The 14,534-nt window shown below is 41.4% G+C and overlaps 1 protein-coding gene across 3 annotated transcripts in view; it reads left to right on the top strand.

Moving 5' to 3' along the window:
- LOC126024027 (A-kinase anchor protein 2-like) overlaps positions 1-7,158 on the top strand; it is a 154,174-nt gene extending 147,016 nt beyond the window's left edge. For all 3 annotated transcript variants that reach the window (XM_049784471.1, XM_049784480.1, XM_049784487.1), the window contains one exon: positions 4,866-7,158. In XM_049784471.1, the coding sequence (XP_049640428.1) occupies positions 4,866-4,967 (102 nt within the window). In that variant the 3' untranslated portion in view covers positions 4,968-7,158. The remainder of the gene's footprint in view (positions 1-4,865) is intronic.
- The last annotated feature ends 7,376 nt before the right edge of the window (positions 7,159-14,534 follow it).

The following is a 14,534-nucleotide window of genomic DNA, read 5'->3' on the forward strand; positions in this document are numbered from 1 at the left end:
CTCTCTCTCTCTCTCTCTCTCTCTCTCTCTCTCTCTCTCTCTCTCTCTCTCTCTCTCTCTCTCTCTAGTTCCCCAGTAGTTTCCACTTTGCATGGTGCCTCAATGAATGTTATATTGGTTATAGAGTTTCTATATCTTTAATGCACAATATATATGCAAATTATTGCTCAAATGGGTTGTGCAGGTATTTATCTATAGAATTTGGGATTTAATTTTTTATTATAACACAGTGATTTGCCAAGTTGTTCATAATACTGTCATTTAAGGCATTAAATGTTCAGACACAAATCCCACCTCCAGTGTGACTTTCCCTTCACCAGTGCCTCCAATTTTCTATCCACCACCATAGACTGTTTCTTTGCAGACACATATTGTTTGTTACAACACAAATGCAAATGGAATTTTCGAAACTTAGGTCAACAAGAGTCAATTTGAAATCATTGTTATATTGTTCCATGATATTATTAAAGTTGGTGTCTAAGGATTCACTGGACTGTAGATGGTACTAGTTGAGCCTTCTGTGTTACTTTTTAGGTTAACTGGGCTTAGTTGACTATGTAATTTTCCCATCAGATTTCCTGTGGCACTACTGTAGCCCAAAGTATTTTAAATTCTTTTGCCAAAGAATTATAATTAATGATTTATATGATATATACTGCAGATAGTAATTTTTTCCCATAAAGCTTAAAATGAATATTGATAATGTCATTCATTGCATGCTGCTTTTTAGTATCTAACTGTGGTTCTCATCTAGGGGGTGGCAATTTGAGTATTATGTCCTAAATCCATATTGCTTTTAAGTGAGCATAGTTAAGAATAATAGAAATCTTTTTAAATATATCTAAAGAAGATAGAACTGGGCCTAGTCTATTTTCAGCTGAAGAAGAAATAGTAATTAAAACATTCATATAGGGCTGGAGTAGTAGTTCAGTAAGTGGGGCATTTGCCTTACACATGTCTGATATTGGCTCAGTCCGTAGTACCACATATGTTCCCTGAGGATCCTTGAGCATAAAGCCAGGAATACCCAGTATGGCCCAAAAATGAAACAAAAAATTAATATAAATAGGAAATAGAAAAGTAAATGGGTATAAAATATTAACATATATTTAATGTGTATCTCCTCCAAATAAAATTGTATATGTCAATGTCTACTCAGAGCTAAGCCATTTGCTTGAATTTCTTTAGTAGAGAGAAATAATAAGGATAGTCAAGAGAATTGATGTCTCCCTACTACTCATAAAATGAATTTGTGAAAAGACTCAAACATTAAACCAGGCCTACCATTCTGTGTACAAGGATGCTTTTCTCTGTTTCTAGAGAGACAGTGTATTGCTCTTGCTGACAATTCTCTCTCCTCTGTCCTTCCAACCATGCAGTAGCAGGGCAGCCTAGAGCCAAACTTCTGCACCCAGAAGTCTAGAGTAAAACTTGGCCTTCTCTTCTAGGCAGCATTTGTGAGGTTATAGAAAACTCTTCCTCCTTTAGTTCCTTCATATGTGTTGGAATCATAATAGCAGTGAGGACTAAAACAGAATGTATGATGGGCTAACTATTATTTGTTTTAGTTTTTCCTTTTTGGCCACATTCTCCATTGTCAGGGCTTACTCCTGACTGCATGCAGTGATCACTCCTGGCCATGCCATGAGTGGTGCTAGAGACTGAATTGGGGCCAGCCATGTGCAAGGCAAGTGTTTTACCCTTATACAGTCTCTCTGGCCCTTTGGCCCAAAGGCAATTACTTTTCTGACTCAGATAATGGAATTTTTTTTTTGTGGGGTGTCCAAACCTGGAAACCCTCAGGGGTTACTCCTGAGGGTTGCACACAGAAATCACTCCTGGCAGGCTTGGGGATCATATGGGATGCCTGGGATAGAACCTGGGTCAGTCCCTAGTCGGCTTTGTGCAAGGCAAACATCCTACTTCTGTGCTATCACTCTGGCCCCCAGATAATGGAACTTTATTTTCATTTTTTATTTCAGAAAATAAAACCAATGTGTAGTAATAAAGTGATGAGAGCTTTGAATTTTCTAGAGATTGTGTGTACACATACGCACACACCAAATTAATTTTTAGACAGGTGGTCAATAAAGCTTCTTCCTCGGGGTTTGGCTTTAGAATCTTCGAAAGAATAGTTAGTTATATATTTTCATCCCTGAGTCACTCCTAGATCCCAATGATGACTTCTTCTCAAGGTAGCTGAGCTGATTTGATGACTGATTCTTTTTTTTTTCTTCTTCTTTTTGTTTATGCCATTACTGGAGGCCTTATATTTCAATACAACTTCAGAGTCCTGTTAAGTGACCCTATAGATGACAGGAAAAAGGCTCATTCTTCTCATAGAGGACAGACTGGTTTGAGCCTGAGCAAATAGATATCCAAACACACATTAAGCTGTGCTAAATGTTTCCATAGTTACCTACATTGTTTTTCTCCCACTCCACTTTTTGTGACAAGTTCCATGTGGAAAGAGACTCTTCTTTCTCAGCATGTAGCATCAAATAAACATGATAAACATGTCAGATGGACAGAAAGATAAGTTGTAACAAGGTAAAAATACCTCTGCTCAAGATGATTGAGAATGAATACAAGACTTGGACATAGGAGTTAAGAACATCTGTAAAGGATGGGGACCCCCTCCCCCCCCCAGAGTCCTTGATTTATATAAACCTTTCAATTTGCGAAGCAGACAGATGGACGTTTTACACATTGAAGAGCTCCTTATAAAAAATGCATTGTGTTGGGGGCTGTACAGGTGAGGCACTTGTCTTGAACTTGACTAAACCTGGGTTCACTCCCTGGAACAAACTTCACCAGGAGTGATCCCTGAGGATAGTCAGATGTGGTTCTCAATCTAAACTAAAATTAATCTAAAATTTCTTATATTTAACATTCTCTGCACATTTCCCAAAGTCCTTTCTATGATGATAATGGAAATAATTATTGTTTGGAAACTCACTATGTAGTGGGAACTGTGTTAAATTTTAGGTGTATCACTTTATTTCTTCCTCTACCCAACTTTGTACTGCCAGGTTTATTTCTCTTTTACATAGCAAAGTGCTAAGGCACAAGGGTCAGTGACTTCCCCAGAGCCCCCAGAGTCCCAGGGTCATACAGATTTCGATTCTCTTTTGCCTGAATTTGAGAGTTTCCACTGCTTCCTGTCTACACTAGTGACATTGGACCCAAGCAATAGTACAGCAGGTAGGGCATTTGCCCTACATGTGGCTGATCAGGGTCTGATCCTTGGCATTCCAGATGGTCCCCCAAGCACCATCAGGAGTAATTCCTGAGTGCAGAATCAGGGATGACCCTTGAGCATCGCTTAGGTTGTACTCAATAAAAAAGCTAGTGATGTTGCTTTAACCAGCTGCAATAGAGGCTCAGGTACCTATGAACAAGTACATGACCTGCTCCAATGCCAGAATAGGAAATGGAACTCTGAGCTGCCAGGGTGCATTCAACCCATTACAGTTTCTCATACCATAGTATCACACAGAGAATCAAAAAACCTCCATTAAACCTAGCCAGGCATGGGAGTCGACTTCCTGAAACTGATATCTTGTTCTAGACTCTGAGTATCTATAGTGCCTACACCCAGGATGCATTATGACTGGTGGGTGAACTTAAGATTAACCATGTATCAAGCTGACATCATGGCATTCAGCATGTCAGGCCTTGCTCTGCCTACAGGGAAGACAATGAAAGGTTCCCAGAGAAAGGAGAGTACAAGAAAGGTCTGGAAAGTTCTACAGTCACAGGTACAGAGAAGCAGGTTAAGAGAAACCCCTAACCGATACAAAATCTGCTGTATCTGGTATACAAATTAAACACTACCATTGCCTCTAGCTCATATCTTTTCATGACTCTGGGTTTACCATAATCTTTGTGCCTTGCCCAGAGGATTGTTATTACAATCATCAAAGCCTCCGGTTCGGTTTGGACAATTAACCAATATGGACTTGACTGGAAGTTTCTTTAAAAATCAGAAGCTGCACCTCGTAAGTGCATGCCACAATCACTGATTGGTTGGTTTTGGTGCCATGTCATGAACTGAGCCATTTCTCCTAAGTTGGTAAACTAAACGTTATTCATGTGGGTTTCATCCATATCTGAGTAAAAATGGAGCAGATTGGCTGAGGTTTTTATCTCAAGATTCCACAGATTGATTGTTGTGTGAGCTGAAGTAGGGAGACCTATCCAAGAAAACAGGCACCTCCATGCTAAAGTTATTATTTCCTTATGTTTTATTTATTTGTACATGTTCCCAAATGTGACATTTGAACACTCTGCCTTTTTATGGGCCCAAAAAGCTATTAGTTTAATATCTAGCCATGCTGTTTAGCCTGAGTCAAGGACATTAAGATAAAATTAAAATAGTCCATTAAAATTAAAATTCCACAAGGATGTTAAATTAAAATGAAATATTTAGTATCTAGCAGTCATGCTGGAATCATGCAGTTTTCATAACTACATATGGCCCATGGCTACATTTTTGGATAGTATAGATACACTGAATTTTCTTTTATCAGATACTGCTAATTTAAAGGAGGAATATGAGATCTGCTCTGCCTTGTTATTTAAAAACTTGATCAGAGTCAAGTCTGGCCTATAGGAATTTGCAGAATTTTAGGAAACAAATCTCTGTATTAAAAACTGTGGGTCAGAGAACAAACTTGGGGCTCTGAGATCAATGCAAACCCAGGATTTCCACTCTCACTTTATGTCCTTATATCTCTTTTCTCCTAGCCTTACCAGACATTTGACTACTCTCCCCTCTAATATCTGGAAGCTATTGAGAGAAGGAAAGGACGAGAGATGAACATCCATGAGCCCTGTGTAATTTTTCTTCTCTCTCTCCCCAGGTCCTTGAGGCCACACGAGTTAATCGAAGAAAGAGCGCATTGGCTTTGCGCTGGGAAGCCGGAATCTATGCCAACCAGGAGGAAGAGGAAGATGAACAATAAAACTTCCTTCTACCAAGGAAGCTTCTTTGGTGCTTGGGTTACCAAGAAACCAAGAAATCAACACATCAAAGCATTTTAATGGAATATTTATTAAAGTGCAAACAAACTCAGCAATCCTTATGTAGACCAGAAGCTGCAATATACAAAGATAAAAATAATTTTAAACTGAAAAAGAAGTTCATCCATCAAACTCCAGCTCCCAAGAGTCAAAAGAGAAAGGAATTTTGGGAACCTAAAAGAATCACTTGGATTTGGATTAAGCCACAACCGATCCAAAATAGGACAAATGGTTACAAGCAAACCAGCATCCTTGCTATTGGAGAGACTGGAGACCAGCCTCACTGGGAGTAGAAGAAAAGCAGTGGTGATGGGGCCATTTAGAGAATATTAGAGCCACAACTGGTGGGAACTTCACAGCACTGGGCCCCTCCCTACACTAGTTCCCACCCAAAACTCCCAGCAAAAAGGTTGGGCTGACTCCATGCACTCTAGCAGCCATAAAATGAACAGTGTTTCTCTCTGTATTTGCCCAGAAAAGGCTATCATGATTCCATTTCTCTTACATTAAATTGTTTTTAATGGGGGGCTGTTAAGGATTGCATTACACAGAATCCATATTTTTAGACCATGTTTCTTCACGTTGCAGACACAATCAATTCTACATGAGGAGGTTGGGAGGGGAAGAAAGCCAAACCAAATGGATCATGTTAGCTTTAGTATCTCTGCTGCTTACCATATTGACTGATCTGCAGTTTATGAGGACACATTTTCACAATGTATGTTATAACTTCATAAGAAAACTATATTTAGTGTGCAACAACTATTTTTATGATGGGATGGGGAACCTATTACATGTTTTAAATCTATACACAATGAACAGCTTGGTTTAAGATGGTAGGGGTATTTTTAGAGTGGCAATAATTGAAAAAATAAAAAGGGCGAACTCTGCCTTTGAGAGGTAGATGACAAGAAATAAGGGAGGTGTTTATAACTATATTTTGTATTACCAAGTGGACCTTAGGGATAGCAGGAAGAATGAGAGATTATTTTAGGTCAATCAGAAATGAAACATTAGGAAGGGTTGTGAAGGTAGAGAAGAAAGGAAGGAGAAAGAGTGAGTGGGGAAATAAAGGAGGAAGAGAAAGACTATTTTTGCTGAACAAGCAGTATTTTTCAGGATGCCATAGAGAAGTATAGAATAGAAATGTAGGCTTAGGCTTGAAATCAGCTACAAATCCTAAAGATGGGATGTGTGTGTGTGCGCACATGTGTGTATAGAACTTTGTGTGTAAAGTGTATATGCTTTGTATGTTTGTGTAAAGTGTGTCAGGACACGTGTGTGAAGATGACAATTCCAGAATGATCATATGGGACAATACAATACAGTTATTGCCTCCAGAGCTGCCTGCCAGTATTGGGAGTAAGTGAGAACTTCTTTTTATGAAAAGGGAGATAGAGATGTGGAGCTGATGCAGTATTTAGAATATGAAACTGACCTGACATGGTGTTAGCATGAGTCACATTGGCAAAGTTTTGAGCGGTTTTGTAATTTGAGAAAGTATCATATTTATTCTCGCGCTTTATATTCATGCCTAGAATACTATAGCATATGCCAGCTGTACTTTTACTGTCCTTAAAGCAATATAACAGGATCAGGGTATTCAATAATCGGATGCCCTCAATTTCTGGATGAGAAAAATATTTTCAATTCTGGCCATTAAATAATAATAATAATAAATTGATCAGCCTTTTTTTTAAATCTCTCTCAAACTATAATTGTTTATGAAGAAAAAGCAATAATTAAGTCAAACCTCACTAACACTCATTTTTGTTTTTATTTTGTTACATCATAAGCTTTACTATGTTATTGACAAATAGCGATTGCACAAGATTTATATGTAGATGTTTTCTGCACATCACCTTTGCTTCTTTGTTTTTAGACTAGTTTGGACTTGAAGGGAATGTTGATTCTCAGGCACGTGGTGGGTACAGAGTAGCACAGAAGTCTGACAACTGGTAGTGAAGTGGGAGGGCATTTGCCTTGCACACGGCTGACCCAGGATGGACCACAGCTTGATCCCCTGGCATCCCATATGGTCCCCCAAGCCAGGAGCGATTTCTGAGTGCATAGCCAGGAGTAACCCCTGAATGTCACTGGGTGTGGTCCAAAAACAAACAAACAAAAAAACAACGATCCTTTCAAACCATCAAGGGAACCTGCTTTGGAAGCCAAATTCCACAGATGGGCAGTTGGGCCCACCTATATGTGATTCAGGTGGTTTTTGGGTTTTTTGTTGTTGTTGCTGTTGTTGTTATTTTGTTTTTTTTGTTTTCTTTGTCTTTAATCCAATAGTCAACAAAATGAGCTAGAAGCAGGGCCACATGACAAGGATGACTCAGTACCCAGGATTCATTTCCAGGGAGGAAAACATTTGCCAACTTAGAAATAGATGGAAAATGAGATAGTCTCAGGTGAATTGCCTTGACAGGTGAAAAGGGAGCACCAGTGAAGGAGTCTGTGTTATCTAGCACAGATGGGGAGGGCACGGTTCCATGTTGTCCCGAGCATAGTGGCATGCCCAGCATTTTTGTGCATTAAAATGCACAGGAAAGGAAACTTTTTTCTAGCCTGACTGTGATCTGGCAAAGACAATCCCCTCTTTCATCAGCAGAACAGTCTTCAGGACTGCCCCCCAAAAGTTTGGGTTTCTGTTTTGGTAGAGACCAGGTGATCCGTATTAAGTCTGCCTTTGAGAAGAGAATCTGCAGCTCAGCAGCACCCTAACCTTCACCCACTGGGACTCCATGTGTAGCTGAGACCACAGGGCCTACTCTGGGACCTTCCCACAGTCAGAGTGTGGCCCAGCTGTGGCCCCTCCATCTCTCACTGCCTGGCTCCTCTCTCCTGACTTCTCCGGGAGAAGACTATTGCCGTACTTAGCTCATCATCATCTGTTGTACATTTTTGGTTCCCTTGGAAGAATCAGGTTTTCTCTGAACATTTTGAGTTTTTTATTCACTGAGAAACTTGGGGCCACTGTTTCTGTACATAGTGCCGTGGAAGGCTCTGGGATCCCACAAAAAGCTCCTTCGCTTCCTGAAGAGACAGCAGACACTGCAGGCAAGCCACTGGCCCCTCCTAATCCAGATCCAAGCTGAGGAAGAGGCTCCACCACACCCCTAAAGAGCACCCACGCGGGTTCCTCTGCGATTGGTTGAAAAGCTTTCCTGAGCTTAGTTCATTCCGCAGTGTCAATAGCTGTTCCCTTTCCTCCATAGCTGTCTCACAACTGACATGCCTTGGGTTTCTCATCCAGAAATTATGGAAACAGGGTCTGTCAGTGGCAGGAGACAGGGCTGTAGCCGACTCCGATGAGCCATGCAGTCTCCATGTCTCTTCACACCCGTGCATGCCGCCTGCCCTCGACAATGAGATTCAAGCCGTATATTGATCCGTGTCCACATAGATACACTCACTCACACACTCATACATACAGATCAACACTTGAGCTGTGTTGATGCTTGTGTCTGAAGACAGATAATCTTTTTTTAACTAAAGAATATGGATGTAATTAAACTATGTATTTAAAAAAAATAGCCTCAGTGTTTAGAGATGGTGACTATATCCAGTTTTAGTGACAACCATTTCCTTGAATTTTAAGCCTTCAGTGACTGAGCTGCCAATTTTTATTTTATTGTTGCTCATTACCCAAATGTTTCTTTTTTGGGGGGGGGGTGGGAGGGAGGACAAAGAGGGAGGTGAAAAGCAGCAAAACTGTGTTTGACAATTATACGCTGTATCTGACTCTCCTGTGTATGTTAACCACTTCAATGTTATTCTGCTTCTGTTTTCTAGTTGTTGTGAGGCAGTCAATGCAAGTATACAGTTATTTTCTCATTAAAATTCTGTGTGTGGTGTTTTTCTTTTTGGATGTTTACTTCTTGGGAGGGGAGTGTCTTTAGGGGTGGTCAAAACTGAACAGCTGAATTAGGAGAGGTCTCCGTGGTCGCAATGGGCTTGTATATTGGCCACCAGGAAAGCCACCATGATCCAGGAACTCCTCTCTGGCAGGCTCTGCACTCTAGCTGCCCAACAATCAATGGGACTGACTGAAATGATTCCAGTGCCTCGGGAAGAAGTAAGGACACAGCCTTCAAAGTCCAAGGGATGGTGGGGTGAAAAGTGGGTAAGGGAAATAGTGCCCCTATGTGGCCTGTGCATGTCACTGATCACCTCACACTTAACCTCTCCCTTGATCTCTTCCTCCTCCATGTCTTGCCACTTCAGTAACTTCTCCCATTTCCTCTCACACAGCCTCAGACATACCGTATTTTCCGGCGTATAAGATGACTTTTGAAATAAAGTCAATCAAAAATCAGGGGTCGTCTTATACGCCGAGTATATCCCGGAAAATGTTTCAATATGCCGCTAAACAAAAATTGTCTGAATATTGCCATAAAACAAATTTTTCAATTCAATCCTGCACCAATCACTGCCAGGCTGCTTGGACCGCCTCTCTAACTCAGCCAATCCAAGCAGGCTTTTTATTCATGCAAATTAGACAATGTTCTGGACCCGAATCTACACTGTAAAAAGTCTGCTCAGATTGGCCAGAGTCAGAGAGGACGTCTATTACAGTATAACCTTTGCTTGTGATTGGCTCACTGTGGAAGATACAGTAGCAGCACAGGAACATTCTGTTTTATACAGCAAATATAGGCCTAAACCTATATTTTAACTGTAAAATTAGGGGGTCGTCTTATACGCCGGAAAATACGGTAGATACACACAGATTCACACAGACACAAACACACATTTCCAACCCCTGCTTTCTAGTCAGTATCTGGAGCCTATGAACTCTAACATGGATGTCATCCTACATGGGGAGAAATTCTAAATTCTTTTTTTTTCTCTCCTGTTTGTTTCTGTTTCTGGACCTCACCTGATGGTGTTTAGGACACATTTCTGGCTCTGCACTCAGGGATCACTATTGATGAGGCTTGGGGGGACAATATGAGGTGCTGGGAATTGTACCTGAGTTGGCCACATGCAAAGTAAATATCTTTTTTTGTTTTGTTTTGTTTTGGGGTCACACCCGGCAGCACTCGGGTTACTCCTGGCTCTATGCTCAAAAATCTCTCTTGGCAGGCTCGGGGGACCATAAGGGATGCCAGGATTCAAACCATCATTCTTCTGTATGCAAGGCAAACGCTATGGGGCCAGAGAGATAGCATGGACGAAGGGCATTTGCCTTGCATGCAGAAGGACGGTGGTTTGAATCTTGGCATTCCATATCATTCCCTGAGCCTGCCAGGAGCAATTTCTGAGCATAGAGCCAGGAGTAACCCCTGAGTGTTGCCGGGTGTGATCCAAAACCCAAAAAACAAACAAGGCAAACGCTTTACCTCCATGCTATCTCTCTGGCCCCCAAAGTAGACATCTTAACCCAACTGATGTTCTACCTCTTCAGCCCTTAGACCCCAAATTTTTTGTTTTGTTTTTGGCCCACATCTAACATCGCTCAGAGATTACTTCTGGCTTTGCACTCAGGAATTTCTCCTGGTGGTGTTCAGGGGACCATTTGGATGAAGGGATTAAGCCCGGGGTGGTCACATGCAAGGCAAATGCCATACTATGGCGCTAGCCCCAATACTCTTATTTTTTTATTTATAATATCTTTATTTAAGCATCTTGATTACAAATATGATTGTGATTAGGTTTCAGTCATGTAAAGAGCACCCCCCTTCATCAGTGCAACATTTCCACCACCAATGTCTCAAATCTCCCTCTCAAAATCTTCCTGTCCCCTTTCCCTTCGTTGTGGTCCATGTGTCTCATATAGCAGAGCCCTAATGGCAGGCTGTGGGATTGTGCTTGCTATGACCTCACACCTGCAAGACCACCTCTACCACTGAGCCACATCCCCAGACTCCTTAGTTCTAAATTGGAAGGTGGAGTGGGGTGGGTCGAACTCAGCTGTGCTCAGGAATCACTACTGGCAGCATTTGGGGAACCAAATGTGGTTCTGGAAATCAAATGAGGTGGGTTGTGTGCTAGACAGAGTTCCACAGTTTAAGGGGGTGTTGACAGGCCCCCTTTTGGAGCTAATTAGGGATAACAGGAGGAAGGGAGTGTGGTTAGAAGGCACTTGGGATGTAGTGGGGGGACATTCAAGCCCATCACAAAATTTTTGCCAGGGACAGTGCTTAGGAACCATTCTTAACTGAAGGTAATCAGGGATCAAGGAAGTCGACCATTTCTGTGTCATTAGTTTGCAAACAAACCAGCCTTGAACCTGTACCTGCACTGCCAGCAGGGTGTGTGGCAGTGAACAGGGAGGAAACGATGCTGGGAATAACAGGCATGAAGCAAGAGCCCTTTTGGCAGATGATTGATCAAGATAAGCATTTCCTGGGGCTGGAGTGGTGGTGCAAGTGGTAGGGCGTCTGTCTTGCACGTGCTAACCTAGGATGGGCTGCAGTTTGATCCCTGGGCATCCCATATAGTCCCCCAAACCAGGTGCGGTTTTCTGAGTGCATAGCCAGGAGTAACCCGTGAGTCACCGGGTGTGGCCCCTCATAAAACAAAACAAACAAACAAAAAAGATAAGCATTTCCTAAGAGTTGGAATCAACCTAGATGTCCAACAACAGACAAGTGGATCATGAGCATGTGGTACATATATACAATGGGCTGCTACATAGCTATAAGGAATGATGCAGTCATGCAATATTGCAACATGGATAGAACTGGAAAGTATTTTTGTTAAATGAAGTAAGCCAGGGGATAAATACAAAATGACATCACCTATATGTGGTATTTAGAATAACTGCATGAGACATGCAATGGTTTAAACATTTGTGGAGAACATCTTAGGATCCAGAATATAGTGAGGAGAAGGAAAGAAATTGAGTGGGAGAGGAGAGATACATATGAAGTGACAGGAGACAGGGTCTAAGGGTTCTCAAGTGCATTGATGGTGTTACGAAATGACAGAACTAAATATCTAAGCCTCAATCAACAACAGTGAAATCATGAGACCCAAGCTTTTTTTTTGGGGGGGGGGGCCACACCCGGCGGTGCTCAGGGGTTACTCCTGGCTGTCTATTCAGAAATAGCTCCTGGCAGGCACGGGGGGGGACCATATGGGACACCGGGATTCGAACCAACCAACTTAGGTCCTGGATCAGCTGCTTGCAAGGCAAACACCGCTGTGCTATCTCTCCGGGCCCGAGACCCAAACTTTTAACAACAAATTTAAAATGGATCTGTTATGCTGGCAGGCTGTGGCAGGTGGTGGCGGCATGGGACAGACTCTGGGAATATTAGGGGAGGAAGGTTGAACACTAACGGTAAGATTGGTATTGAAACATTATATGTCTAAAAGCAACTATGAATAATTTTGAATTTCACAGTGGTTTAAATAAAACATATTTTTAAAAAAATGAGCATTTTCACTGTGAGGATTATTTCCTATGGAAATAAAGGGTTCGAATGAATAATATTTTGAATCATTTAGTTCAGGGGAGAGAGTGGAAAGGGCTGGAGAGCTTTAATGGCAGTTTGGTCCTCAGCACTGCTTGGCCACACCACAGCCCCAACACTGTCAGGTATAGTAGCTCTGGTGGTCCTGGGCACTGTCTTGGTGTGTATACTGGGGCCCCCAGCTCCTTGGGGTTATTACCAAGATGAACCCTAAATCTTCAGGTTCCTACAACCTGGCTGAGGATTGGTTCCTGAGGCCCCTCAAAAATATTTCCTGAGCATCCTCAAAACCCAGCACAGTTACATGTGGACTGTTACACGTTACAGTTACATGTTATAGTTCCATGTGGAATGTTAGGATTTAGCCAACAAATGAAGATATGGTATTGAAACATTATTGTATGCCTGTAACCTAATCATGAATAAACTTGTCATTTCATAGCTACTAAACTTAAAAAAATATTAAAAATTGTTTAAATTTCATTTATTTATTTTGGTTTTTGAACCACACCCGGCATGCATTAATCTTGGCTTTACACTAAGAAATCACTCCTGACAGCCTTGGAGGAACATATGAGATACCATGGTCGAACCCAGGTTGGCCACATGCAAGGCAAACACCATACCTGCTGTGCTATCGCTCTGGCCCCGAAAAAAATTGTTTAAATATTTTTTTGTTGGTTTTTGGGTCATACCCACCAGCACTCAGGGTTTACTCCTGGCTCTATGCTCAGAAATCCCTTCTGGAAGGGTCAGGGAACCATATGGGATGCCGGGATTCAAACCATCGTCCTTCTGCATGCAAAGCAAAAGCCCTACCTTCATGCTATCTCTCCAGCCCCAAATTGTTTAAATTTTTTTAAAAAATGAAGTATAGTACAGTTTTTAAGAAAGATGGAAATTAATGTGTGTTCTCACAGGATTTAACCAAAAAAGGCGCAAGTATTCAGTGAGAAGTTAATGAAAGCATGTGGCAGGTGCTGCCCTCTGCCACGTGATTATGTTTATATTTGTATCCTCAACTCAGGGATCAAGCTGTCAGATGAGGATTATGTGATCTAAGATGTAAGTGATTCAAAACACTATTTGATGATACAATTTGATAGGTTTTGTACAATTTGGTGCACTGTTTTTTTGTTTGTTTGTTTAGGGAAGAGTTGGGCCACACCCAGTGGCGCTCAGGGGTTACTTCTAGCTCTGCACTCAGAAATCACTCCTGGCAGGCTTTTGGGACCATATGAGATGCCAAGGATCAAATCCAGATTGCTACATGCATGACAAATGTCCTACCTACTATGCTATCACACTAAGTGTTTTTAAAGGGAAACCAATCCTAAAATAGGTATAAATCACAACTTAAAACAAATAGCTTTCAAGGGTCAGGGAGACTACAGGGAAATGAGGCACTTCCCTTGCACATACTCAACTTCCATTTGATCCCCAGCACCATATATATGGCCCCAGGGTATTACCAGAGTTCACTCCTGGGCACAGAGGAGGAAGAGTTCTTGAGCACTGCTGTATGAAGCTTAATAATAATAATAATAATAATAATAATAATAATAATAATAATAAATGTAAAAAAATAGTAACATAGAGTTGTGATTCCTAGTAATGGTTCTGGGTGAAAAGAACAGCTTCTATTGTGGTGTATGATACTGATTTTACATATCTGGTAATGACGTAAATTTTAAGTGCACCAATCTGTATCTTTTTAAATGAGTCTAATGAAAGAAATTTAAATTTAGTAACTGCCAGATCCCAGAACTCATCAGTGGAGGGTCAGTCAAGAGGATCTAGCCACTTACAGGGAAAAATATTTTGTTTGGGGGAATCTACATCCAGTGGTTTCAGGGTTACTCCTGATGGTGGTGGACCTGTAAGTCCTATATCAAAACCGGGGGTCATGCATGAAAAACATGTAGAAAGTCTGTTGAACTGTCTCTATGGTAAGGATTTCTCGATTGTAAGGAGAAATGCAAGGGGGTATTTCCCAAGGTGCACCTGAGGCATCCACAGGTAAGGGAAAGTGGAGAGTGTCTTGTGCTTATTCAATGTTTCCCTTGATTTAGAGGTTTATCA

This window comes from Suncus etruscus, chromosome 1 (genome assembly GCF_024139225.1).
Source record: "Suncus etruscus isolate mSunEtr1 chromosome 1, mSunEtr1.pri.cur, whole genome shotgun sequence".
Classification (NCBI taxonomy): domain Eukaryota; kingdom Metazoa; phylum Chordata; class Mammalia; order Eulipotyphla; family Soricidae; genus Suncus; species Suncus etruscus.